Raw genomic sequence first — 26,856 nt, 5'->3', positions numbered from 1 at the left:
AGTCAGTCTAAATAGGAAATGACAGCAAACCCTGCCCTCGCCCTGGGGAAGTGGCCCCTTCAGGCTTCTAGAAGAACCGAGATGAGCTTGTGGGCCTACTATCTAATCGCCTTTTCTACTTGTAGGCTGCCAAGGCCAGTAGAGACAGGAAGCTGGTTTTCCTCGAGGCTTCACGTGGTCACCTTATTGCCAACAAACACTGCAAGGCTTTATTAGCTAAAATGTCAACCCACACACAGATCAGAGACCACCCTCAGCTCCTCTGCGCCTTTCCGCCCCGTACCACATCAGTGGGGCGGAGGCTGAACGCAAACACTCGTGAGGCACAGATGTCCCAGAAGCAATCATGAAAGCCACAGGAGTTTATTTATTTAATTTTTTTTACCCCCCCGACAGAGTCTCTCTCTGTCACCCAGGCTGGAGTGCAATGGTATGATCTTGGCTCACTGCAACCTCCACCTCCTGGGTTCAAGCGATTCTCCTGCCACAGCCTCCCAAGTAGCTGGTGCCTGCCACCACACCCAGCTAAGTTTTATATTTTTAGTAGAGACAGTGTTTCCCCATGTTGGCCAGGCTGGTATCGAACTCCTGACCTCAGGTGATCCACCTGCCTCGGTCTCCCAAAGTGCTGGAACTACAGGTGTGAGCCACCGCGCCTGGCCAGCCACTGGAGTTTAAACGGCAGTCATGCTGGCTCCAGCCTAAGGCGGCATTTTCCCCCATCAGAAAGCCACAGCTCCTGTACCTCAGGACAGGGCTCCTGTAAGTCAGTCAGCGAAGTCTCTGCTCTAACTGGCCACCGGGGCCATTGTCTTCTGACACAGCCTGGCCAGGAGGCCTGCCATCTGCAAAAGGGAGTTCACTCCTTCTGCTATTTTCATGTGAGTGTATCCAATTTCCTGAAAAACAAACCAAATTCAAATCTGGTTAGTAAGTGGGGAGTTCTTTTTTAAAATCTGAACTGAAAAAATAAAAATAAAAACAGAAACAAACTGAACTAATGGTTTGTTCAAAGTCAGCATGAGGAATTCCAACTCCAGCCGGAAAATGAATGCTAAGATGCGATAGATTATGTTTACCTAAAGTTCAATTTATTTCTTAAAAGGATGCTGACAGTTCTTTCAAAGATACTGTTAAGAAAATGGGTGGGCGGGGCGGGGGGGCAGCACGGAAAGCCAGGCTAGAGGAAAATATTAATATATCTGATAAAGAACTTGCATCCAGACTATAAAGAATTCTCAAAAATTCAGTAATAAAGGCCGGGTGCGGTGGCTCGTGACTGTAATCCCAGCACTCTGGGAGGCCAAGGTGGGTGGATCACGAGGCCAGGATTTGAGATCAGCCTGATCAACATGGTGAAACCCCATCTCTACTAAAAATACAAAAATCAGCCAGGCATGGTGGCGCATGCCTGTAATTCCAGCTACTCAGGAGGCTGAGGCAGGAGAATCACTTGAACCTGAGAGGCGGAGGTTGCAGTGAGCCGAGATAGCACCACTGAACTCCAGCCTGGGCGACAGAGCAAGACTCCATCTCAAAAATAAATAAGTAAATAAATAAATTCAGTAATAAAAAACAAACAACCCAATTAAAAAATGGGTAGATTTAGACCTGGAGCAGTAGCTCACACCTGTAATCCCAGCACTCTGGGAGGCTAAGGCAGGAGGATCACTAGCCCAGGGTTGGAGATCAGTCTGGACAACACAGCAACACCCAAACTCTACAAAAAAAAAGAAAATAAAAACGATCTAAGCGTAGTGGCACACGCCTGTAGTCCCAGCTACTTGGGAGCCTGAAGTGGGAGGATTGCTTGAGCCTTGGAAGGTTCAGGCTGCAGTGAACTATGATTGCACCACTGCACTCCAGCCTGGGTGACAGAGCAAGACCCTGTCTCTCAAAAACATAAAAAATGCAGGCCAGGTGCAGTGGCTCACACCCGTAATTCCAGCACTTTGGGAGGTCGAGGAGGGAGGATCACTTGAGCCTGGGAGTTCAAGACCAGCCTCGGCAACACGGGACACCTCGTCTCTACCAAAAATATAAAAAACGTAAAAACTTTAAAAAATGGGTACATATGAATAGATGCTTCATCAAAGAAGATTCTGGAAGGCAAATAAGCACATGATTAAATGCTCAGCATATTAATTAGGGAAATGCAAATTAAAGCCACAATGAGACCTCATCACATGCCTATTAGGTTATTTGGTGGTTGTTGTTAATTATTTTATTTTATTTTTTTTGAGAAAGAGTCTCACTCTTGTTGCCCAAGCTGGAGTGCAGTGGTGTGATCTCAGCTCACTGCAACCTCCACCTCCCGGGTTCCAGTGATCCTCCTCCCTCAGCCTCATGAGTAGCTGGGATTACAGGCATGAGCCACTGCATCCGGTCATTACACACCTATCAGAACAGCTTAAAAACCAAACTGAGCACTCCGCGTGGCGACTAGGTTGAGCATCCTCTGGAATGCTGCTGGGAATGCACGTACTGCAGTCACTTTGGAAAACCGTTCAGCAGTTCCTTATGGAGTGAAACATACACTTATCATTTTCCCAGGCAATCCTGGGAACTTACTTGGGAAAAAGAAAAACTTAACATTTGCATTCACACTAATCCATATATGCAAATGTTTACACTGGCTTTATTCACAGTCACCACAATCTGTAAACCCAAATGTCCTCCAGCTGATGCACAGATGAGCAAACTGTGGTACGTGCACACGATGGATTACTTCTCAGTGATACAACGGACTGACGCATGGATGGAAGTACCAACGTGGACACATCTGAAAGGCATTTCTGCTACAGTGAAAGAAAGAAGCCAGACTCACAAGGCTAAGTTCTACATGATTCCATTTATGATATTCTGGAAAACTGCATCCCCCAAACAGAAACTATATCAGTAGTCTCCAAGTGGTAGTCAGGGAGGGGGCTGGCTTCAAAGGGACATGTGAGTTGTTCTGGGATGACAGATTCTGCATCCTGATGGTGATGGTGTTTGCGTGACTGACTGCGTGTGTCCTGTACCTGATAGGCTGAATTTTATTCTATGTAAATTAAACCTCAATTAATCTGACCTTGAAAACCAATCAATCAATCAATAGACAAGAGAGCCTTGAATGAAGAAAATCAGGACTGTGTGAAACAAACTTGGTCCTCAGGACAATCAGCCACGTTGATCTAGTTTGGACATCTGCCCCTCCCAATCTCATTTGGAATTTGGTCCCCAGTGTGGGGATGTTCGGGTCACGAGGAAGATCCCACGTGAATGGCTTGATGCCCGCCCCAAGGTAGTGAGTTCTGGATCAATTAGGCCCCTGGAGAGCTGGCTGTTCAAATGGGCCTGGCACCTCCCTCTGCTCTCTCGACAGCTGATCTCTGCACGCACAGGCTCTCCCTTCCCCTTCCAACATGAGCGGAAGCAGCCTGAACCCCTCCCTAGAGGCAGATGCTGGCATCACGCTACATGTACAGCCTGTAGAACTGTGAGCCAAATCAACCTCTTTTCTTTCTACATGACCCCGTCTCTGGTATTCCTTTATAGTAACTCAAAGTGACTAGGACACACCCTCCCTCCCTCCCGCTGCAGCTGGGAAACACTGAGCGCCTTCTAGGTGCCAGGCCTGTGAGCAAAAAGAGAAAGCGAAGCCAGGGCCCACAGTCTTTTATTTTGTTATGAGACAGTCTTGCTCTGCTGCCCAGGCTGGACTGCAGTGGTGCGATCTTGGCTCACTGCAACCTTCCAAGTTCAAGTGATCCTCCTCCCTCAGCCTCCCAAGTAACTGGGATTACAGGCGCCTGCCACTGCATCCAGCTAATTTTTGTATTTTTAGTAGAGAGGGGGTTTCACCACGTTGGCAAGGCTGGTCTCGAACTCCTGACCTCAGGTGATCTGCCCGCCTTGGCCTCCCAAAGTGCTGGGATTACAGGTGTGGGCCACGGCACCCAGACACTATGGCCCACACTCTTGAGGACAGAGGCACTTCTATACTCTCACTGACCTTGATAAACTCCAGTTTCAGATATTCTGCCATTTGGAAAGTTTTACACACTCGAAAGATGTTGCCAATGATATCTTCTGGTGAGTAACCCAGATGCCACAGATGAGCAAGAATCTAGATAAAGGAGACAGAAAGGCTGCTTAACACTTTAAACTGTAAGAAGCCGTGTGATTTTGAGACTCATCCCAGCTGGTGGGGCCCATCCTTCAGGTCACATGGGGTTACCTTAACTGATTTTCATGGCAGATAGAGAGATGACGTTGCAAATGTATTTTTGTTTTGCTTAAATTTTTTTTTTCAGTAATATAAACATGGAGTCTTGCTATGTTGCCCAGGCTGGTCCCAAGTTCCCGGCCTCAAGCAATCCTCCTGTCTTGACTTCCCAAAGTGCTGGGATTACAGGCAGGAGCCACTGAGCCCAACCTATTGCAAATGTTTTAAGCTGTGTTGCAAAACGGTATACTACCACACCCACGTAATCTCTTGATCCGGAGCTCTTAAAATGCTTTATTAATCTGATGACGAGGTACAGCAGAGTGGAAAAAGCAGACCATTCATCTGCTAGCTTCACCCAGCTGCAGTCCCAATGCAACCTCTGCAGGACGAGCCCGGAGCACACCCTGACGGGTAATCCCAGCCTCTGCTTCCCACCCACCTGCCCCGCCCAGGCTGCAGGGACTTTTTTGCCTTTGCTTTGGCATCTTGGGGTGAATTCAGGGGGGCAGAGAAGCTCTGTGCCCACAAATCTGAAGGCTTTCTTCAGGTCCATTCAGGGACCTGGGCCTGAGTCTCTGCTCAGTCTCCCCGCCTTGCACTCGGTTTCACATTAGGTGCAACTCTGCCCTAAACCCAGTCAACTTCCAGCCTAGTTTGTTAGGGGGTAGGCAGAGGGAAACTATGATTGGATCAATGACCTTGGACCACACCAACCACACCACACCCACGTGGCTTGAGGTCACCTGAGCCCCAGCCACACCTGCTGGAATCTGCTCACAGCACCCAGTCCCATTGTCAGGGTAGAATCTTCCTGCTCCCTCCTCCCCTGGCTGGCTGGGGGCTGCTGGGTCCCAGAATGCCTGTGCCTATGAGAATGGATGGGGACACCTCCCTTAACCGGAGAGAAGATGGCTTCCCTGGAGAAGGAGCTAGGCTGGTCTTTCCTCCTGACTTCAGCTGACAAATTTCTGTTGCAGAGGATATAATTACAGGAGAAAAACACCATTTTGAATTCTAGTTCTACTGCTTTTAAACCATATGACTTAGGGCTGGGTATAGTGACATGTGCCTCTAGTCCCAGCAACTTGGGAGGCTGAGGTGGGAGGATCGCCTGAGCCTGAGAGGTTGAGGCTATAGTGAGCTGTGACTGCGCCACTGCATTCTAACCTGGGCAACAGAGTAAGACCCTGTTTCTAAAAAAATAAGAAATAAGAAATAAATAAACACAGAGATTTAGGACAAGGAATTCAGCCTCTCTGAATCAGTTTTCTCATCAGTAAAGTGCACCCAACTCCTGGTACGATTTTTTTTTTTCCCAGCTCCTAGACAGATTAACACATAGCATGATATTAATAATTTTTTTTTTCCCTGACACAGGGTCTCACTCTGTCACCCAGGCTGGGGTGCAGTGGCGCAAGCAAAGCTCACTGCAGCCTTGACCTGCAGGGCTCAAGAAATCCTCTTGCCTCAGCCTCCCAAGTAAGATTTCAAGAATTAATGGAGTGATGTGTATAATGTCCCTGGCACTAGAAGGGCTCCCTCTCTCCTCTGCCCAAGAAGTGAGTGGTTCCTCTGCCAGGACGAGGGGAAGGGGGCCAACCTTGTAGGCTTCGTCGATGTTGGCATTCACACAGTGCTGGATCATCTCTTTCACCAGCAGTGGGTGGGGCTCATCACAGACCTGGCCAAAGGGAAAGGAAAGGTGGTCAGGGGCTGGAAGGGACAGTGTGACCGGGGAGGCCCCAACAGACCAATTTCCGGGCAATCTATGGGTAAAACTACTCAATCTGTTGTTATCATCAAATTCTCCAGCAACCAGAATGAGTTTGCGGAATGCCCCTCTCACCACCAAAGAGAAGTGCTTATAGCACCAGAAAGATAAATGTTCCAAACACAAGACAGATGAACAAGAGAGCAACCAAGGCCTGTGAAGGATGCTCACTCGGGGACAGCTTTAAAGCCACCAGCCACCTGTCTTAGATCACTTGGGGAGCCATTTGCCCAGAACCACTTGGAATTCACTTTAGAACTGGGAGGTCCTTTGGGCCAATTCCCACCTCCAGCCCGGAGTAGGAACTGGCCTTCTCTGCAAAGGGTCCCCCAGCCTCAGCCTGACACCCTAAAGGAGGGGTCCCGCTGCTCCAGCAGGCGGGTGGATGGTGCTGGGGACTCGTTCCTCCCTGCAGCATTCCCCGCACTGGCACGAGGCTCTGCCTCCGGTGCACTGTCGACCCCTAAATCTTCCGAATGAAAGTCTCCTGATGGCTCCAGAGGCCACCCACACCTGCCCTTGCCTTTTCCCAGTAGAAGCCATGGTTTCCTGAGCCCTCAGTGACCCTCCAAGACAAAACAGGGCCCAAACCATCACCACTGTTTCTGAGCGGGCCTCCCTTTCCTAAGTGGCCTCGAAAATGCGTTCACTGCCCAGGTCTACCCAGATGCTTCAAAAATAGCTTGTCTGTTGTCCACAAACCTGGTAAGAAAGAGCTATAGACTGAAAGCCTGGACAGCCCTTCCCAGTTTCTACCCAAATAAGGAGGAAATGAGCCTCCCAAATGGCATTTAGATGCTGAGTTATCAGGATGTGGAAGCAGTTTTCAAAAGAATTCCCAAGAGAAAAATGTTTTGCCGACATGGGAGAGTAAGTGAGAGCCCTTTTCCTCGGCCTGGCTTTGAGGGTTGCTACCCACCCTCCAGGGGCAGAAGTGGGGAGAAGGGTATGGCATTGCAGAAAAAACCCAGGGTGTGGGGTCTGAAGGCTGCTGGGGAATAGCACAGCGCTCCTGCCTGCCCTTTAGGGACCAGGGGGTCCCACGTCATCACTCACAATGTGATGGTAAGAACCGCTGTGCAGGGAAGTCGCTGGGATCAAATAAGACGTGTCAGAAATTGCTTGGCCCTGAGTCGGACGCATCAGTGGTCCCCCCTCACCTACCACACACAAGTGACATTCCAGGTCCCCTGAAACTCTCCAACTTGTGCAGCAAAAGCAGCAACAGGGAGAGGACAGACAGAAGCAGGGTGGGCTCCCCGGCACTCACGAGAGCAGCCAGGTGTCTGTCCCTGCTGCCAGCCCAGCCCCTCAGCCTCGCTGGCCCCCGTAGGGAAGCATGGCTTCTGCTGACGGTACCACCCACACCAGCGCTTGTACCTTGAACACGTTCTCACTGTTAATGAAGCCAAATCCTGAGAAGGTGGACTGCAGGTTGTTCAGCGCCTGTTCAGGAGCAAACACATGTCAGGATGATTTTTTTTTTTTTTTTTTTGAGACAGAGTTTTGCTCTTTTTGCCCAGGCTGGAGTGCAATGGCACGATCTCGGCTCACCGCAACCTCCGCCTCCCGGGTTCAAGCGATTCTCCTGCCTCAGCCTCCCGAGTAGCTGGGATTACAGGCATGTGCCACCACCCCGGCTAATTTTGTATTTTTAGTAGAGACGGGGTTTCTCCATGTTGGTCAGGCTGGTCTTGAACTCCCGACCTCAGGTGATCCACCTGCCTCGGCCTCCCAAAGTGCTGGGATTACAAGCGTGAGCCACCGCGCCCGGCCTGTCAGGATGATTTTTATATTTATTTCTTTTTGGGTAGAGACGGGAGTCTCGCTATATTGCCCAGGCTGGTCCAGAAAGCGGAGAATACTTCTTATTAAACTCCGCAAGTTCTCCACTAGCATGGTGCCTGGCAGCTACTAAGAACCAGAATTAAGGGTTCGGTGAATGGCTGAATGAATCAATGCACAAGTCAGTGCGATTTGGGGAAGGGAAAATTGTAAAGGATTCCAGACACTGCTGAGAGCCCCGCCAGGGCTGGTAGCCATGACTTTGTGGGCGCCACATTTGGTAATGTGCCTGTCTGCAACAGCGGCCTGGGTGGCAAGGGGGTTGTCAGATGGATAAGCTCATATGATTGGGGTTCAGCAGGGCGGAAGTGAGGCAAAGAAAGCAGCTGAGAGAGTGATGAGGAAGAGCAAGTGATCCTCCCGCCTCTGCCTCCCAAAGTGCTGGGATGACAGGTGTGAGCCACGGCACTAGGCCAAGAGTGACTCTTTTTTTCTTTTTTGAGACAGGGTCTCACTCTGTCACCAAGCATGGAATGTAGTGGCACAAGCTCAAGTCACTGCAACCTCCGCCTCTGAGGTTCAAGCAATTCTCCTGCCTCGGCCTCCTGAGTAGCTGGGATTACAGGCACCCACCACCATGCCCGGCCGTTGTTTTTTTTTTTTTTTTCTTTTGAGATGGAGTCTCGCTGTCACCCAGGCTGGATTGCAGTGGCGCTATCTCGGCTCACTACAAGCTCCGCCTCCGGGGTTCACGCCATTCTCCTGTCTCAGTCTCCCGAATAGCTGGGACTACAGGCACCCACCACCATGCCTAGCTCATTTTTTGTATTTTTAGTAGAGACGGGGTTTCACGGTGTTAGCTGGGATGGTCTCGATCTCCTGACCTTATGATCCACCCGCCTCGGCCTTCCAAAGTGCTGGGATTACAGGCGTGAGCCACCGCGCCTGGCCACGCCCGGCTAATTTTTATATATTTTTTAGTAGAGACAGGATTTCACCATGTTGGCCAGGCTGGTCTCGAACTCCTGATCTCAGGTGATCCACCTGCCTCAGCCTCCAGGGTGACTTTTAAAGCTCTGCCCTTCCCTGCCTCTCTTCTTGGAGTCTGAGCTAGACAGCCCACTGTCCCAGGAGGGTGCCGGGTCTCCGTCTCTTTCTCTTGTTGTACCTTGTGCAGCTGTCACTTCCCTCCCCTTCCCCATGGAAGGGGCATGGCAGGCACGGGACGCCCACGCCTGAATGGTAGTGGCCCACATACCTGCCTCATGTCTCCCTGGGCCGTGAAGATGATGGCTTCCAGGCCGTCATCCGTGTAGGGTACCCTCTCCTTCTCGATAACATTCATCAGCCTGGCGAGGATCTGGGCGTCGGTCAGCTTTGTGTAGCGGAGGACTGCGCAGCGGGACTGAATGGGCTCTGAACAGAGATGGGACGGCAGTGAGGCTTCCCTGCAGAGGCCGGCATCACCCTGCTAGCTCTTTGGTTACAAGGCTGCAGCTGCATAATCCACACAGCCCCAGGTACTCAGTAGAGACTTGGGAGGCTGAGGCGGAAGGATCACTTGATGTCAGGAGTTCGAGACCAGCCTGGACAACATGATGAAACCCCATCTCTACTAAAAATACAAAAATTCGCTGGGTGTGGTGTCGTACATCTGTACTCCCAGCTACTCGGGAGGCTGAGGCAGGAGACTCACTTGAGCCCGGGAGGCGGAGGCTGAAGTGTGCCAAGATCACACTACTGCACTCCAGCCTGGACAACAGAGCAAGACTGTGTCTCAACAAATAAATAAATAAATAAATAAATAAATAAATAAGAGAGAGAGAGAGAGAGACTTGGTAAAAACAGGGTGATATGTCAAGGTGTCAACTAATAAGCAATGATAGGCCTCAGCTGGCACTGCCTGGCATGGCCTCCGTTAGCCACGGCTTCCAGACGGGGAAATGATCCTCCAGTAGAGACACATCCACATGCCACAAGCCCTTAGATAAGTCAGCCCCGGCCCAGATGGACTCTGGAATTGGTGTGTGCTGGACGTTGGCCCTTCTGGGCACATGACAATTCAATCTGAATGGGCCACCCCAGTTTATTTCTTTTTTTTCATAGACAGGGTTTTGCTATGTTGCCCAGGCTGCTCTTGAACTCCTGGCTTCAAGTAGTCCTCCTGCCTCAGCCTCCCAAAGTGCAGGCATCACAGGTGTGAGCCACTATGCCTGGCCAGTTTCTTTCTTTTTCTTCTTCTTTTTTTTTTTTTCTGAGACCAAGTCTTACTCTGTTTCCCAGGCTGGAGTGCAGTGGTGTGATCTAGGCTCACCGCAACCTCCACTTCCCAGGTTCGAGTGATTCTCCCGTCTCAGCCTCCTGAGTAGCTGGGATTACGGGCACACGCTATCACGCCTGGCTAATTTTTGTATTTTTAGTAGAAATAGGGTTTCACCATGTTGGCCAGGTTGGTCTTGAACTCCTGACCTCAGGTGATCAAGCCACCTGCCTCGGCCTCCCAAAGTGCTGGGATTACAGGCATGAGCCACTGTGCCCTGCCAAAACAAGAACTAGGAATGCATTTTTCTCCATTTCATCACTGGCATCTGGAAAGCAGAGAATACTTCTCATTAAACTCCGCAAGTTCTCCACTAGCATGGTGCCTGGCGGCTACTAAGAACCAGAGTTAACTGTTTGATGAACGGCTGAATGAATCAATGCACAAATCAGTGCGATTTGGGGAAGGGAAAATTGTAAAGGATTCCCGACACTGCTGAGAGCCCCGCCAGGGCTGGTAGCCATGACTTTGTGGGCGCCACATTTGGTAATGTGCCTGTCTGCAACAGCGGCCTGGGTGGCAAGGGGGTTGTCAGATGGATAAGCTCATATGGTTGGGGTTCAGCAGGGCGGAAGTGAGGCAAAGAAAGCAGCTGAGAGAGCGATGAGAAATGAGGAAAGAGGACAGCTGGGCTGTGCAGGCAGCCTGTGTCAGAAAGAGAAGGATGGGCCAGCCGCAGTGGCTCACACCTATAATCCCAGCACTTTGGGAGGCCGAGGCAGGTGGGTCACTTGAGGCCAGGAGTTCTAGACCAGCCTGGGCAACATGATGAAACCTCGTCTCTACCAAAAATACAAAAATTAGCCAGGCATGGTGGCACAAGCCTGTAATCCCAGCTACTGAGGAGGTGGAGGTAGGAGAATCACTTGAATCTGGGCGGCAGAGACAGCAGTGAGCTGAAATCGCACCACTGCACTCCAGCCTGGGTGACAGAGGGAGACTTTAAAAAAAAGAAAGAGAAGGATGGGAAACCAGCAGGAAGTTGACAGACTAGAGCACTCTTGGGACCTGGGGCGGGACAAACCCGTGCAGAAGCAGACGGGCTGCAAGGAGGGAGGTGGAAGGGCAAACAGTAAGGTCAGAGAGAAGATGGACTGCAGGATTTCAGAGAGAGGCTTCCCGGAGGCAACAAATTCCAATGTACAGATACTGCCTATGCCAAGTGCTCAGAGCACACGAATAGCACAAGAGGTATCTAGAGAGTGACTGTGATCGTGACACTGTGCAAGGGACATCAACAATGTCCTGTGTGCCTCCAAGAGTGCAAGAGGGAGACAGACCTGGGGCTCCAATCCCAGCTGCTCTTGCACTTGCTCTGTGACTTTGGGCAAACTACTCAACCTCCCCAAGTTAGTTTTCTTTCCCTTTTTTCCTTAGATCCTAAACATCAGGACGAGCTCCAGTTTACTCATCTCTAAAGTGAAGCTAATAATACCTCCTCATAGGATTACATAAGATTAAATTTAAAAGTTGATTACAATGGGAAACATGTTGTGCATAATATATACAACTTTTCCTTGTCAATTAAAAAAATATAAATTTAAAAATTTGATTATACAGTGCTTGGCCCATGCTATGCAATCAAAAAATCCCTACTCTTCCAGTGCTAACGAGCCAAGGCGAGGCCAGGTGCAGTGGCTCACACCTGTAATTCCAGCACTTTGGGAGGCCTAGGCAGGTGATCACGAGGTCAGGTGTTTTGAGACCAGCCTGGCCAACATGGTGAATGAAACCCCATCTCTAATTAAAAAAAAAAAAAAAAAAAAAATTAGCTGGGTGTGGTGGTGTGGGCCTGTAATCCCAGCTATTCAGGAGGCTGAAGCACAAGAATTGCTGGAATCTCGGAGGTGGAGGTTGCAGTGATCCGAGATCGCGCCATTGCACTCCAGCATAGGCGACAGAGTGAGACTTTGTCTCAAAAAAAAAAAAAAAAAAGAAAAAAATCCAGGTGTGGTGGCACAGGCCTGTGGTCTCAGCTACTGGGAGGCTGAGGCAGGAAGATCACTTGAGCACAGGAGTTTGAGGCTGCAGTGAGCTGTGATGGCACCACTGCACTCCAGCCTGAGTGAAGAGGGAGACCACATCTATAAAAAAGAAAAAAGCCCAGGTGAGCACTACGTGGACCCCCAGCCACCCAAAGCTCCCACTCACCGATGATCTTATCTGAAGCGTTACAAGCAAGGGCGAAGCGAGTGGTTTTAGAGTAGATTTCCATGGTTCTCCTCAAGGCTTGCTGGGCTCCGTCGGTCATACTGAGAAGAAAAACAGGTTTGTAAGTGGGACCCAGGGCCCGTGTGACACAAACCGCTCCGTACACAAAAACCCAGGACAGAGATACACCCAACGTTCCAAATGAGGGTCTCATCAGAAGTACGCAGGCCACTGCTCTAATGTTAAAACCCACAGGCCGCTCTCTCAAAGACTGTGCAAACAGCATTTAGTACCCGCAGCATCAGAACAGCCCTCAAGTGAAATTCACGAAAACCACCATCTAGAGTGGCTTGCCATCACACTCTCCAGCCCTTCATGACATCAAATTCAAGAGAAGAGTCATGACACCAGCTGCCTACTTTTCTTTCTTCCTTTTTTTCTTCAAAGAGATAGGTTCTTTTTTTATTTTAATTAATTAATTTATTTATTTAGATGGAGTCTCGCTCAGTCGATTTATTTATTTATTTATTTAGATGGAGTCTCGCTCTGTCGCCCAGGCTGGAGTGCCATCTTGGCTCACTGCAAGCTCCGCCTCCCGGGTTCACGCCATTCTCCTGCCTCAGCCTCCCGAACAGCTGGGACTACCGGCAGCCACCACCACGCCCAGCTAATTTTTTTGTATTTTTAGAAGAGACGGGGTTTCACTGTGTTAGCCAGGATGGTCTCGATCTCCTGACCTTGTGATCTGCCCAAAGAGACAGGTTCTTGCTGTCACCCAGGCTGCAGTGCAATGGTGCAGCTCACTGCAGCCTTGAACTCCTGGGCTCAAGCCATCCTCCCATCTCAAGAGGCTGATGCAGGAGGACCACTTGAGACCAGCCTGGGCAACATAGTGAGACCTCTATTTCTACAAAAAATTTTAAAAAAATACAAAAAAGCCTGTTTACCAGATTATCATAATGCAGAGCACTGCCTATAACATTAAAAGGAAAAACCAGGATATAAAAATTATATATATTATGATCTCAACTATGTAAACATTGATAGTGTATAAAAACAGAAGAAATAAAGCAAGCTATTAATGGCCAGGCATGGTGGCTCATGCCTGTAATCCCAGCACATTGGGAGGCCAAGGTGGGCAGATCTCTTGAAATCAGGAGTTCAAGATCAGCCTGGCCAACATGTCAAAACTTCAACTCTACTAAAAATACAAAAAAAAAAAAAAAATTGTCTGGGCGTGGTGGTGCGCATCTGTAGTCCCAGCTACTCGCAAGGCTGAGACAGGAGAATCACTTGAACCCAGGAGGCAGAGATTGCAGTGAGCCGAGATCATGCCACTGCATTCCAGCCTGAGTAACAGAGTGAGACTCCAACTAAAATAAATAAAAACACAGCGAACTATTAATATATTCTAAATTTTCTTCAAAGAACATGAATTACTGCTATATTAAAAAAAAATTTTTTTTTTTTTTTTGAGACAGAGTCTTGCTCTGTTGCCCAGGCTGGTGTGCACTGGTACCATCTCGGCTCACTGCAACCTCTGTCTCCTGGGTACAAGCGATTCTCCTGCCTCAGACTCCCTAGTACCTGGGATTACAGGCAACATTGCACTCCAGCCTGGGCGCCACCACATCTGGCTAATTTTTATATTTTTAGTAGAGACAGGGTTTCCGTGTTGGCCAGGTTGGTTTCGAACTCCTGACCTCAAGCAATCCGCCCACCTTAGCCTCCCAAAATGCTAGGATTACAGGCATGAGCCACCGCGCCTGGCCCTAAAAAAAATTTATTTCGCCGGGCACAGCACCTCATGCCTGCAATCCTAGCACTTTGGGAGGCCGAGACAGACAGATCACTTGAGGCCAGGAGTTTGAGACCAGCCTGGGTAACATAGTGAGACCCTGCCTCTAGGGCAAAAAAAAAAAAAGCTGGTTGCAGTTGCACAAGCCTGTAGTCTCCGCTACTTGGGAGGCTGAGGTGGAGGATCATTAGAGCCGAGGAGTTCAAGGCTGCAGTGAGCTATGATTGTGCCATTGTACTCTAGCCTGAGCGACACAGTGAGACCCTGTCTCAGAAACAACAACAAAAAAACAACATTATAGGGTTAGGGTTCTATATTTTTTTTAATGTCATTTCAATTTTTTTTTTTTTTTGAGATGAAGTCTCGCTCTTGTTGGCCAGGTTGCAGTGCAAATGGCGTAATCTCAGCTCACAGCAACCTCTGCCTCCCGGGTTCAAGCAATTCTCTAGCCTCAGCCTCCCAAGTAGCTGGGATTACAGGCATACGCCACCATACCGGCTAATTTTGTATTTTTAGTAGAGACGAAGTTTCTCCATGTTGGTCAGGCTGGTCTCAAACTCCTGATCTCAGGTGATCCGCCTGCCTTGGCCACTCAAAGTGCTGGGATTACAGGTGTGAGCCACCAAGCCTGGACTCAGATTCTTCATTTATACCAACCACAGTGTTGTGATGGTTGCACAACATTGTAAATGTACTAAATGCCACTGAATTAACTGTATATTTCAAAATAGTTAAAATGGTAAATTTTATGTTATGGTTAATTATGTCCATTTAACCACAATAAAAAATTTTACAGGCCGGGCATGGTGGCTCACACCTGTAATCCCAGCATTTTAGGAGGCTGAGGCGAGTAGATCACCCGAGGTCAGCAGTTCGAGACCAGTCTGGCCAATGTGGCAAAACCCTGTCTCTACTAAAAATACAAAAATTAGGCCGGGCTCAGTGGCTCACACCTGTAATCCCAGCACTCTGGGAGGCTGAGGCGGGCGGATCACAAGGTCAGGAGATTGAGACCATCCTGGCTAACACAGTGAAACCCCATCTCTACTAAAAATACAAAAAATCAGCTGGGCGTGGTGGTGCGCACCTGTAGTCTCAGCTACTTGGGAGGCTAAGGCAGGAGAATCACTTGAACCCGGGAGGCGGAGGTTGCAGTGAGCTGAAATCACGCTACTGCACTCCAGCCTGGGTGACAGAGCGAGACTCTGTCTCAAAAAATAAATAAATACAAATACAAACACAAAAATTAGCTGGGCATGGTGGCAGGTGCCTGTAGTCCCAGCTACTCGGGAGGCTGAGGCCAGGGAACTGCCTGAACCCGGGAGGCAGAGGTTGCAGTGAGCAGAGATTGCGCCACTGTACTCCAGCCTGGGTGACAGGGAGAAACTCCATCTCAAAACAAACAAACAAACAAAAACAAAAAACACTTCATTTAAATTATTAACGTAAGAGATGCTGAAACCAGCACATTACATGAATGACTAACCTAGACAAATATTTGTAAGTTACTTAATAAAGAAAAGATTTAAGATGCAGGCCCCTATTAAATTGCTTGTTGAAGATATAAGCAAATCTACCATAAAAGTGCTTTTCATCCCGACTGAATAAAGTCCAAAAAGAGATTTAGAGATCAAGGTCAAAATATATTTGGCAAAGCACTCTACCTGTCTGCTTCATCCAGAATGATGATCTTATGTCGGCCTTTAGGAAGAGTGACTTTTTGTTGAGCGAACATTTTAATTTTATTCCTCACAACATCAATGCCCCTGAAAGAATAGCAAGATTTTACTGGCACTTTCTGAGACAAATTCAGTTGCCTTCACGAGGACCTTTTTTTTTTGAGACAGAGTCTCGCTCAGTTGCCCGGGCTGGAGTGCAGTGGCGCAATCTCGGCTCACTGCAAGCTCCGCCTCCCGGGTTCACGCCATTCTCCTGCCTCAGCCTCCTGAGTAGCTGGGACTACAGGCGCCCGCCACCACGCCCGGCTAGTTTTTCTGTATTTTTTAGTAGAGACGGGGTTTCACCGTGTTAGCCAGGATGGTCTCGATCTCCTGACCTCGTGATCCGCCTACCTCGGCCTCCCAAAGTGCTGGGATTACAGGCTTGAGCCACCGCGCCTGGCCCATGATGACTTTTAAACAATCGGTATATCAGGGACTGCAAGACCCGATTTCCATTTTTAAGTTTTTTTGGGGGGCAATTATAACTATTTATAAGGATTGAGATTTTATGCATTTGTTCCTTCTTGGAGTTCTTTCAAAGAACAAAGAAAATATATACTTTTTTTTTTTTTTTTAGACAGGGTCTCACTGTGTCATCCAGGCTTGAGTATAGTGACCCTCTTGGCTCACTGCAACCTCTGCCTCCCAGGTTCGGTGAGCCAGGATCACACCACCGCACCCCAGTCTGGCAATAATTCGAGACTCTGCCTCAAAAAAAAAAAAAAAAATCCTCATCCTTCAGTTTTTTAACTGCATTGCTTGAGATACTGTATTATCTTTCAAAAGATATAACAGAAATGCAAATACATCACCTTTGTTATCTTGTAAGCTTTCACTGACCACAGCCAAGAATTCAAAATTTTTCATTTTCCACCCACAACAGGCAAGAGAAAAAAATTGACAGGACTCTTCCTAATTATTAGATGAATCAGAAAATAACTGCAATGTAGGCCAAGCATGGTGGCTCACACCTGTAATCCCAGCACTTTGGGAGACCGAGGTAGGCGGACCACTCTAGGCTAGGAGTTTAAGATCAGCCTGGCCAACATGGCGAAACCTCATCTCTACTAAAAATACAAAAATTACCTGGGCGTGGCTGCACACTCCTGTACTCCTGGCTACTTGGGAGGCTGAGGCACAAGAATCGCTTGAACCCAGGAGGTTATGGTGAGTCGAGATCGTGCCACTGCACTCCAGCCTGGGTGACAGAGCGAGCCTCTGCCTCAAAAAAAAAAAAAAAAAAAAAAAAGGAAAGAAAGAAAGAACTGAAAAGAAAAGAACTGCAGAGACACCAATAGCGACATTCTAGACTCTGCTGATGGTGAAACTGATCATACAAGCAAAATCTCAGACTATGAATCTTCAGATGCCAATATCCTCCACACATTTTCCCAAACTGAAGAATCAAAGACTGAACTCAAGTGTTCCTGAGGACTGGTGCTAGGCTCCTCCTCAGACACCAAAATTCACTTATGCCCATGCCCCTTATATGAAATGGTAATTTGCATATTAACTTATACACATCCTCCAGTACGCTTTATTTTTACTTTTATACAGAGAGATACACAGAGATTTTTACTTTTATACAGAGAGATGGGGTTTCATTATGTCACCTAGGCTGGTCTTAAACTCCTGGACTCAAGCAATCCACCTGCCTCAACCTCCCAAAGTGCTGGGATTATAGGTGTGAACCACCATGCCTGGCCAGCCTTACATATACTTTAAATATACAGGCTGAGTATCCCTTATCCCTAATGCTTGGGACCAGAAATGTTTCAGACTGGGTTTTTTTTTCACATTGTGGAATTTTGCATTATATTTACTGGTTGAACATCCCAGTGTAGTGGCTCAGGTCTGTAATCCAAGCACTTCAGGAGGCTGAAGCAAGGAGGATCGCTTGAGTCCCGGACTTCCAGACCAGCCTGGACAACATAGTGAGACCCCATCTCCACAAAAAAAAGCTGGTGCGGTGGCATGTGTCTACAGTCCTAGCATCTTAGCAGGCTGAGGCAGGAGGATTGCTGGAGGCTAAGGGTTTGAGATCAGCCTCGGCAACATAGTAACATTCCATGTCTACAAAAATTTTAAACTTGAAAAAAAGAGAAAAACTGGTTTTTTGTGTTTTTTGTTTTTGAGATGGAATTTTGCTCATCACCCAGGCTGGAGTGACCAATGGCGCAATCTCCGCTCACTGCAACTTCCTTCTCCCAGGTTCAAGCGATTCTCCTGCCTCAACCTCCTGAGTAGCTGGGATTACAAGCGCCTGACACCACACCCAGCTAATTTTTGTATTTTTAGTAGAGATGGGGTTTCACCATGTTGGCTAGGATGGTCTCAAATTCCTGACCTCAGGTGATCCACCCGCCTCGGTCTCCCAAAGTGCTGGGATTACAGGGGTGAGCCACCATGCCCAGCTGATAAAGTTTTTGAAAATTTCCATGAAAAAAAAAAATAATAAACCAGCAAGTTGACAAGTGAGTAATGCTCTTTCACTGGGAAGGGGTAGAGGAAATCACATAGCTGGCCAGGCCAACTTCGAATACAACCCAATGCTGAGAAAGGCTGTTTCTGTAACAATTCTCAGTGCAGAGCACCCACCCCCCTGCAGGTCTGACTCTAAGACCTACCTGTCGTTTGAAGCATTGAGTTCCAACACGGCATCTTTGAGTGCTGGGCCCAGCAGGGCCCGGGCCAAGCACAGAATGCTTGTGGTCTTGCCAGTTCCTGGAGGGCCCTGGGAACGAGATCTCCAGTAAACACTACAAACCACCAGAAGGACTGCAGATAACTCCTGAGTTCTGCTCACCGCTGTATGCACCTCCGTCCCCTCTGATCCCCGCATCCCACACACAGCACACACAGATCAACACAGCTGACCAGACGCAGTGGCTCACACCTGTAATCCCAGCACTTTGGGAGGCCGAGGAGGGCAGATCACCTGAGGTCAGGAGTTCGAGACGAGCCTGGCCAACATAGCGAAACCCCGTCTCTAACTAAAAATACAAAAAAATTTGCCAGGCGTGGTGGCAGGTACCTGTAATCCCAGCAACTCAGGAGGCTGAGGTGGGAGAATCGCTTGAACCCGGGAGGAAGAGGTTGCCATGAGCAGAGATTGCACCACTGCACTCCAGCCTGGGTGACAGAGTAAGACTCTGTCTCAGAGAAAAAATAAAAAAATAAAAATACAGCAACCAACCCCAGGCCTCCCAACTAACTCGAACGAAATGCTTCCCTTTGCCGTGGGAATGGTAAGGGGCTCTCCAGGCAGGGAGTGCTATGCACAAAAAAGTACTTCAATGCGCAGTGGGATGAGACACGGAGACACTCAACAGGCCCAGGGCTGGGTACTCACCGCAATGATGATGTTGGGCACATTCCCTTCCCTTGCAAAGACCTACAGCGAAAAAGATCATTAAAACTGGTTAAAACTTGATTCCGGATGACTAGATTAAAAAGATAGAAAAAAGAACAAACAAGCAGGTTAAAACTCGGCTGAGCACAGTGGCTCATGCCTGTAATCCTAGCACTTTGGGAGGCCAAGGCAGGACAATCACTTGAGGCCTGGCGTTAGAGGCCAGGCTGGGCAACATAGTCAGACTCTTGTCTCCTCAAAAAATAAACAAAATTAGCCAGGTGTGGTGGCGTGCGCCTGTACTCCCAGCTACTCGGGAGGCTGAAATGGGAGGATCAGTTGAGCCTGAGAAGTGGAGGCTGCAGTGAGCTGTGATTGTGCCACTGCACTCCAGCCTGGGCAACAGTGGGACTCTGTCTCAAAAAGAAAAAAACCCACAAAACCTGGTTAATTTGTTTATTTATTTATTTTTTTTTTTTTGAGACGGAGTCTCGCTCTGTCGCCCAGGCTGGAGTGCAGTGGCCGGATCTCAGCTCACTGCAAGCTCTGCCTCCCGGGTTTACGCCATTCTCCTGCCTCAGCCTCCCGAGTAGCTGGGACTACAGGCGCCCACCACATCGCCCGGCTAGTTTTTTTGTATTTTTTAGTAGAGACGGGGTTTCACTGTGTTAGCCAGGATGGTCTCGATCTCCTGACCTCGTGATTCGCCCGTCTCGGCCTCCCAAAGTGCTGGGATTACAGGCTTGAGCCACCGCGCCCGGCCAAAACCTGGTTAATTTGTAGGCTTGAGGAGCTGAATCTCCCCAGCTACACAGCCCGTGTAGTAAACGTGGCTACAAATTTATCCACGTGGATGCCCCATCCACCTCAAGTTCTTTTTATTCTTTTAGAGATGCAGTCTGGCTCTGTCACCCAGCCTGGAGTGCAGTGGTGTGATCAAGGCTCACTGCAGTCTTGAATCCCCAGGCTCAAGCGATCCTCCTGCTTCGGCCTCCCGAGTAGCTGGGACTACAGGAACTCACCTGGGCATCTTCAAAACTGAACACTTCATTCTCCTGTACAAACCTGAGGCCCCACCCATGTTTCCCACCAAGGACTGTCCATGCCACGAAGCTGAGGTCGCAATCATCTTGGTTTGGCCTCATCCTCACCCTGGGTACTTCAATTACCAGGGCTTCACCATCCTCCTCTTCGTCTCCAGTGTACTTTACTTCTCTCCATCCCTGCTACCACTTTCCCATTATCTTGTCTGATCGCTATCAATGGGCCATTAAGTGATCTCCATGCTCCCATTCAAATCCATTTCCCATCCTGTAACCACAACCACTTTCCTAAAGTACACACTTATTAAAACTGCTTTTTTCTTTCTATTTTTTTTTTTTTTTTTGAGACGGAGTCTCACTTTGTCACCAAGGCAGGAGTGCAGTGGCGCGATCTTGGCTCACTGCAAGCTCCGCCTCCCAGGTTCACGCTATTCTCCTGCCTCGGCCTTCCAAGTATCTGGGACCACAGGCGCCCGCCACCTGGCTGTCTAATTTTTTGTATTTTTAGTAGAGATGGGGTTTCACCATGTTAGCCAGGATGGTCTCAATCTCCTGACCTCATGATCTGTCCGCCTTGGCCTCCCAAACTGCTGGGATTACAGGCATAAACTGGCTTTTTTTTTTTTTTTTTTTTAGATAGAGTTTTGCTCATTGCCCAGGCTGGAGTGCAATGGCGCGATCTCGGCTCACTGCAAGCTCTGCCTCCCGGGTTCAAGTGATTCTCCTGCCTCAGCCTCTAGAGTAGCTGGGATTACAGGCACCCACCACCAGGCCTGCCTAACTTTTTGTATTCTTAGTAGAGACAGGGCTTCGCCATGTTGGCCAGGCTGGTCGTGACCTCCTGACCTCAGGTGATCCAATCACCTTGGCCTCCCAAAAGTGCTGGGATTACACGTGTGAGCCACCGCACCCGGCCCTATTAAAATATTTTGACCTAACTGAAATCCTTAACTCCTCCCTGCCCTCACTATGAAGCCCAAACTCTTTTTGTTTCTCAAAGTAAGGGTCTCACTCTGTCACCTAGGCTAGAGTGCAGTGGTGTGATCACAGCTCACTGCAGCGTCAAACTCCTGGGCTCAAGAGATCCTCCTGCCTTGGCCTCTTGAGTAACTGGGATTACAGGCACTTGCCACCACGCCCAGTTTGAACCTCAGACTACAGGCACGCGCCACCACACTCAACTCATTTTTAAATTTTTTCGTAGAGACTGGCTTCACCATGTTGCCCAGGCTGATCTCAAACACCTGGCCTCAAGTGATCCGCCCGCCTTAGCCTCCCAAAGTGCTGGAATTACAGGTGTGAGCGCCTGGCCTTAGGTCATCTTTTAAAAAGCTACTCAAGGCCGCTCGTGGTGGCTCACGCCTGTAATCCTAGCACTTTGGGAGGCCGAGGTGGGCAGATCATGAGGTCAGGAGTTCGAGACCAGCCTGGCCAACATGGTGAAACCCCGTCTCTACTAAAAATACAAAAATTAGCCGGGCGTGGTGGCGCATGCCTGTAATCCCAGCTACTGGGGAGGCTGAGGCAGGAGAATAGCTTGAACCCAGGAGGCGGAGCTTGCAGTGAGCCGAGATCGCGCCATTGCACTCCAGCCTGGGCAACAGAGCAAGACTCCATCTCAAAAAAAAAAACAAAAAACAAAAAACAGCCACTCACCTCTAGCCTGCTCACAGTGTCTTCATTCCCGACAATTTCATTCAGCTTTACTGGCCTATATTTTTCAACCCTGTTAAGAAAATGCATAAAAATGCTGACATGGTTATCTTCACACTACCCCACAAAAAGCACTTAAGGGTCATCCTGAGAGCTTTGTTGGAAAATTACATACATTCAGTACAACTATGCCAAACGGTTGCAGGTTTTAAATATAATAAGATGCTAGCCAGGCACAGTAGTTCACGCCTGTAATCCTAGCACTTTGGGAGGCTGAGGTGGGTGGATCACTTGAGGTCAGGAGTTTGAGACCAGCCTGGCCAACATAGTGAAACCCCATCTCTACTAAAAATACAAAAATTAGTCGGATGTGGTAGTGTGCGTCTGTAATCCCAGTTATTTGGGAGGCTGAGGCATGAAAATAGCTCGAACCCAGGAGGCAGAAGTTGCAGTGAGCTGAGATTGCGCCACTACACTCCAGCCCAGGCTACAGAGTGAGACTCTGTTTCATAAATAAATAAATAAATAAATAAATAAATAAATAAAATGTAATAAGACGCCCAAGTGCCACTTGAAAAGTTAAGGGCATGAGAATTGTACAGCAAAGGCTTCAAACCTGCTACAGCAGAGAAACACCTGTTGTTGCTGGAGCAGGGCCAGCACAGGCCATCTGGAGAAACGTGACACTGCTGCAACCCTGTCTGCCCGTCACAAGGGTTCCAGCACACACAACGCTGACATCATTTGGTGTGACAACATGGGTGCAGCCAAGCTCCTTTCTCATCCCTTATCTGCCAGTTTCTTTTTTTTTTTTGAGACAGAGTTTCGCTCTTGTTGTGCAATGGCGCGATCTTGGCTCACTGCAACCTCCACCTCTCGGGTTCAAGCGATTCTAATGCCTCAGCCTCCCCAGTAGCTGGGATTACAGGCATGCGCAACCACGCCCAGAGAATTTTGTATTTTTAGTAGAGATGGGGTTTCTCCATGTTGGTCAGGCTGGTCTCGAACTACCGACCTCGGGTGGTCCGCCCACCTCAGCCTCCCAAAGTGCTGGGATTTATAGGCGTGAGCCACCGTGCCAGGCAAGGATTACCTGCCAGTTTCTGCAGACATGTGCCAAATATACAGCATGGTTGGCTAGACAAAAACCGTAGATCTAGGCTGGGCGCAGTGGCTCATGCCTGTAATCCCAGTACTTTGGGAGGGCAAGTCGGATGGATCACTTGAGATCAGGACTTTGAGACCAGCCTGGCCAACATGGTGAAACCCAGTCTCTACTAAAAATACAAAATTAGCAGGGTGTGGTAGTACACACCTGTAATCCCAGCTACTAGAAAGGCCAAGGCAGGAGAATTGATTGAACCCGGGAGACGCAGGTTGCAGTGAGCCAAGATCACACCATTGCACTCCAGCCTATGTGACAAAGTGTTACTCCATCTCAAAAAACAAAAAAATTAGCTGGACATGGTGTTGCATGCCTGTAGTCCCATCTACTTGGGAGGCTGAGGCAGGAGGATCACTTGAGCCAAGGAGTTGGACACCAGCCTAGGCAACACAGCAAAAACCCCCGTCTCTATTAAAAAAAAAAATTTCAAATGTAAATGTTATTGAACCTAACAGTCAAAATATTATTTTGAACAGGTAATCAATTTTTTTTAAAAGACCGAGGTTTTTAAAAACACGAGGTCATACACTACTATCCACAAAAACTTTTGAAAAAACCAACTAGGTCAGAGTAGGTGGCCACCTGGGGTAGCCCTAACTGTCATAAGCATTGTTGTGAGCGAGATTCCGCTCGCAGAGTTTAGGCCGGCCACTCTCGATCCATGTCCCTCGCCTCCTTGAAATCATCTCGATGCCACCCGGGGTCTCCTCTTCCTTCGGGATCCCCCAAAACGAGCCCCTGCCCCCCGAGTTTCTCCAGAGCACGGGCAGCCACTCGCCCACCCTCACATCCAAATGCGCCCATTCTTTACGGCCTGGGACCTCACCACGGCAGCTCGTAGTGGCCGGCGCTGCCGGGGGCCTTGCTGGAGGAAGGGGCAGGGTCCTGGGCCTCCAGCTCGCCCGCACCACCACAGACGGCCTCCACCTCCATTCTCGCGCCTCCTCTTCCCGCCACCCGAGGCCCCGCCCCGTGACGCCGCCACACAAGCCCCGCCCCCTGACTTCCGCTGGGCGCGAGCGGAAGTCACGTACCCGCGCCTCTCCGCGCCGGTGAAGAGGGTTCCGGTGGTTCCCGGGCGGCTGTCGCTAGAGGCCGCGGTTGCTAGGGGAGAGCTGGCGTCGGGCCTGGGAGCTACAGGAAGGCGAGCTCTGGCCGTGACGCCTTCAGAGAAAGCAGGTCGCTCTCGGAACGGACGTTTGTGTGTAGTTTCTGTGGAAGATCCGCTCCGCGGCGGCGTGGGAGGAGCAGGGCCGGGGGCGTTGCGGCCAAACGCCGACTTCGGTGCTGGGACACGGACAGCGCTCGCGTCCGGGCGCTGCTGGGCGGCGGGGTCCGGGGATGACGTCTGGGGCTGCCCGTGCCCACTTTTCCAGATTGTTCTGAATGTCCCAGTGAGCTGCTCCCGTTGGGTGGGCTCCTGCGCCTCAACCGCGTTCGGCACTTGACGTTTATTATCAGGGAATTCTCGGTTGCAAGATGGGAATTCCACCCCCAGCCCATTTTGCAGAGGAGGAAACTGAAACTGTCCTTTTGTCAGATGAAATGCAGTGTTCGTTCCAGGAAAATGGGGACTCAAGGCCGGGTGCGGTGGCTCACCCCTCTAATCCCCGCAGTTTGGGGGACAGAGACCAGAAGAGAGATTAAGCCCAGGAGTTCGAGACCAGCCTGGGCAACGTAGTGAGACCCCCGTCTCCACAAAAATAAAAATAAAAAAAATAACTGGGCGTGGTGGCGCGCACCTGCAGTTCCAGCTACTCCGGAGGCTGAGGCGGAGGAGTGCTTGAACCCAGGAAGTGCGGGCTGCAGTGAGCTCTGATCACACCACTGCACTCCAACCTGGTCTGCAGCAAGACCCTGTCTCAAAAAAAGAAAAGAAAAATAAATACTTCAACCTTGTAAGGGCTTTGAGCATTTTTGTGGGCTGTTTTTCTACCTAGTCTTTCCTCCCATAGCTCAAAATGTCGTAATAATCAATAATGATGATCCCAGAACATTGGGAGGCTGAGGTGGGAGGATCCTTGGAGCCCAGGAGTTTGAGACCAGCCTGGGCAACGTAAGTGAGACCCTATCTCTACAAAAAAAATTTTTTAAATGATCCACTTGTGATACGTGACAGTAGTCCCAGCTACTTGAGAGGCTGAGGCAGGAGAATGGGTTGAGCCCATGAGGTCGAAGCTACAGTGAACCATGATCAAGTCAGTGCATTCCAGCCCCAGGGGACACAGAGAAATCCTGTTTCTAAAAAAAGAAGAAGAAAAGAAAATAGGTACTTCAGATTCACAAGTGCTTTGATCATTCTGTTTTGTTTTTTGTTTTGGAGATGGAGTCTCACTCTGTCACCCAGACTGGAGTACAGTGGTGTGATCTCAGCTCACTGCAATGTCCAGCTCCCGGGTTTGAGTGATTCTCCTGCCTCAACCTCCCGAGTAGCTGGGACGACAGGCGTGTGCCACCACACCTGGCTAATATTTGTATTTTCAGTAGAGATGGGGTTTCGCCACGTTAACCAGGCTGGTCTCAAACTCCCGACTTCAAGTGATCCGCTTGCCTCAGCCTCCCAAAGTGCTGCGATTACAGGTGTAAGCCACCGCCCCTGGCCAAGCAGTTTGTTTTAATGATAATATTAAAGTATACAGATTCAGAACTTACACAGTGTTTTTCTTTCCATGTAATTTGGAAAAAATGCTTGAATTGGTCATCTTTCCCCTATTCCCCCTTTAAATTGATGGAGCCGTCTTGTCTGTTTTTTCAATCATTATTCACAGGTCTTTCATTTTTCCGGAGGAGAAAATACACACTCCTCTTGAAATATAAACTTTTCTTGAAATGTCTGCGGTTTTTCCATAGAATTGTTCCTGTGTGGTAATCTTCATGTTTTCCTTGTAATCACTATCACACACATCCTTCCCATCACATAACACAGTTTAGAACCTAAACTAATTTTTAATAAATGCAGAACATGATTCCTTTCATGGTTCTCCAAAAACCCCCACTCTACAAGAGGCCTTTTGGTGCTGCCAGGGCTATCCTCTTACCTGATGTGCTTGGAATGCCAGGAGAACCAGAGACGGAGGTGATTCTTAGGGCACAGCTGCACTGTCAGGACATTTTTCTCTTTTTTAGACTGAGCCTTTGTGACCCACTGGACTTGGGCCCAAACCGAGCTCAGAGCTTAAAAACTCCAACTGCGTCCCTGGGACTGAAAAACAGCATGTTGGGGAACCAGGGAGTGCTGGGGAAACCACAGGCTCTTGTGAAAGGGCAAAGAGTAGCCACAGAGAATTCCTCCCAGCAAATCCATGAAATCTCAGGAAATTAAATACACACTGAGGCTAAGCTCCCAGACTGTCATCACAAGAGGGGAAGGCAGTTATACACCAAGAGGAAGCATGTAGAAAGAAAATAAAATTGAAACCAAAATCCTCTTTCCCCAAATCCAGAGGTTTCCAATTGAATTGTCAGAGAGGTCAGGCAACACATCTTGGTTTGAATGATGCCTTGACTTTCACCGTTAGCTCACTTCCTGACTTACGTTGCAGGATGTGAGGCTGAAAATCTGCTGGCGTGCCAAGATCAGGACTACAAGATAGCCTGGTTTTCTCCCTGCCCATTCCAGCCTCCATTGGCCAAGAATGTCATACACACTGGATGCTGTTTGCCTTGTTTACAGTGAATTTTAAAAGTTCATTATCTTAGGCTGGGCCTGGTGGCTCATGCCAGTAATCTCAGCACTTTGGGAGGCCCAGGCGGAAGGATTCCTTGAGAACAGGCATTTGAGCCCAGCCTGGGCAATGTAGCAAGATTCCCATCTCTATAAAAAAGAAAAATTAGGCCGGGCGCGGTGGCTCAAGCCTGTAATCCCAGCACTTTGGGAGGCCGAG

General features: G+C 49.1%; 1 protein-coding gene across 2 annotated transcripts; it reads right to left on the bottom strand.

The window, feature by feature from the left end:
• Window positions 1–350: 350 nt before the first annotated feature.
• On the bottom strand, window positions 351–23,974 carry RFC2 (replication factor C subunit 2). 2 transcript variants are annotated; one of them, XM_003895891.2, is made up of 11 exons: window positions 23,799–23,974; window positions 21,811–21,880; window positions 19,112–19,153; window positions 18,387–18,493; window positions 15,703–15,804; window positions 12,241–12,341; window positions 9,028–9,185; window positions 7,365–7,430; window positions 5,814–5,894; window positions 3,998–4,111; window positions 351–899 (listed from the first exon to the last, which is right to left on the bottom strand). In XM_003895891.2, the coding sequence occupies exons 1-11, from the start codon at window positions 23,903–23,905 to the stop codon at window positions 789–791; spliced, it is 1,059 nt and encodes a 352-aa protein (XP_003895940.1). In that variant the 5' UTR covers window positions 23,906–23,974; the 3' UTR covers window positions 351–788. The 2 variants fall into 2 exon arrangements, with proteins under 2 accessions (XP_003895940.1, XP_003895941.1); XM_003895892.3 differs by lacking the exon at window positions 15,703–15,804.
• Between the last annotated feature and the right edge of the window lie 2,882 nt (window positions 23,975–26,856).

This window comes from Papio anubis, chromosome 4 (genome assembly GCF_008728515.1).
Source record: "Papio anubis isolate 15944 chromosome 4, Panubis1.0, whole genome shotgun sequence".
In the NCBI taxonomy this organism is placed as follows: domain Eukaryota; kingdom Metazoa; phylum Chordata; class Mammalia; order Primates; family Cercopithecidae; genus Papio; species Papio anubis.
Note: the sequence above shows the minus strand (reverse complement) of the source record. Positions and strands in the feature narration are given on the sequence as shown.

Excerpts from the sequence above, each read along its gene's own strand:
- RFC2 (XM_003895891.2), bottom strand. The coding sequence starts at position 23,905 with ATGGAGGTGGAGGCCGTCTGTGGTGGTGCGGGCGAGCTGGAGGCCCAG. Across the intron at positions 15,805-18,386 it reads CTCAATGCTTCAAACGACAG|GGGCATTGATGTTGTGAGGA; the intron begins GTAGGTCTTAGA and ends CTATTCTTTCAG. Across the intron at positions 9,186-12,240 it reads CGCTTCAGATAAGATCATCG|AGCCCATTCAGTCCCGCTGC; the intron begins GTGAGTGGGAGC and ends ATCTCTGTTCAG.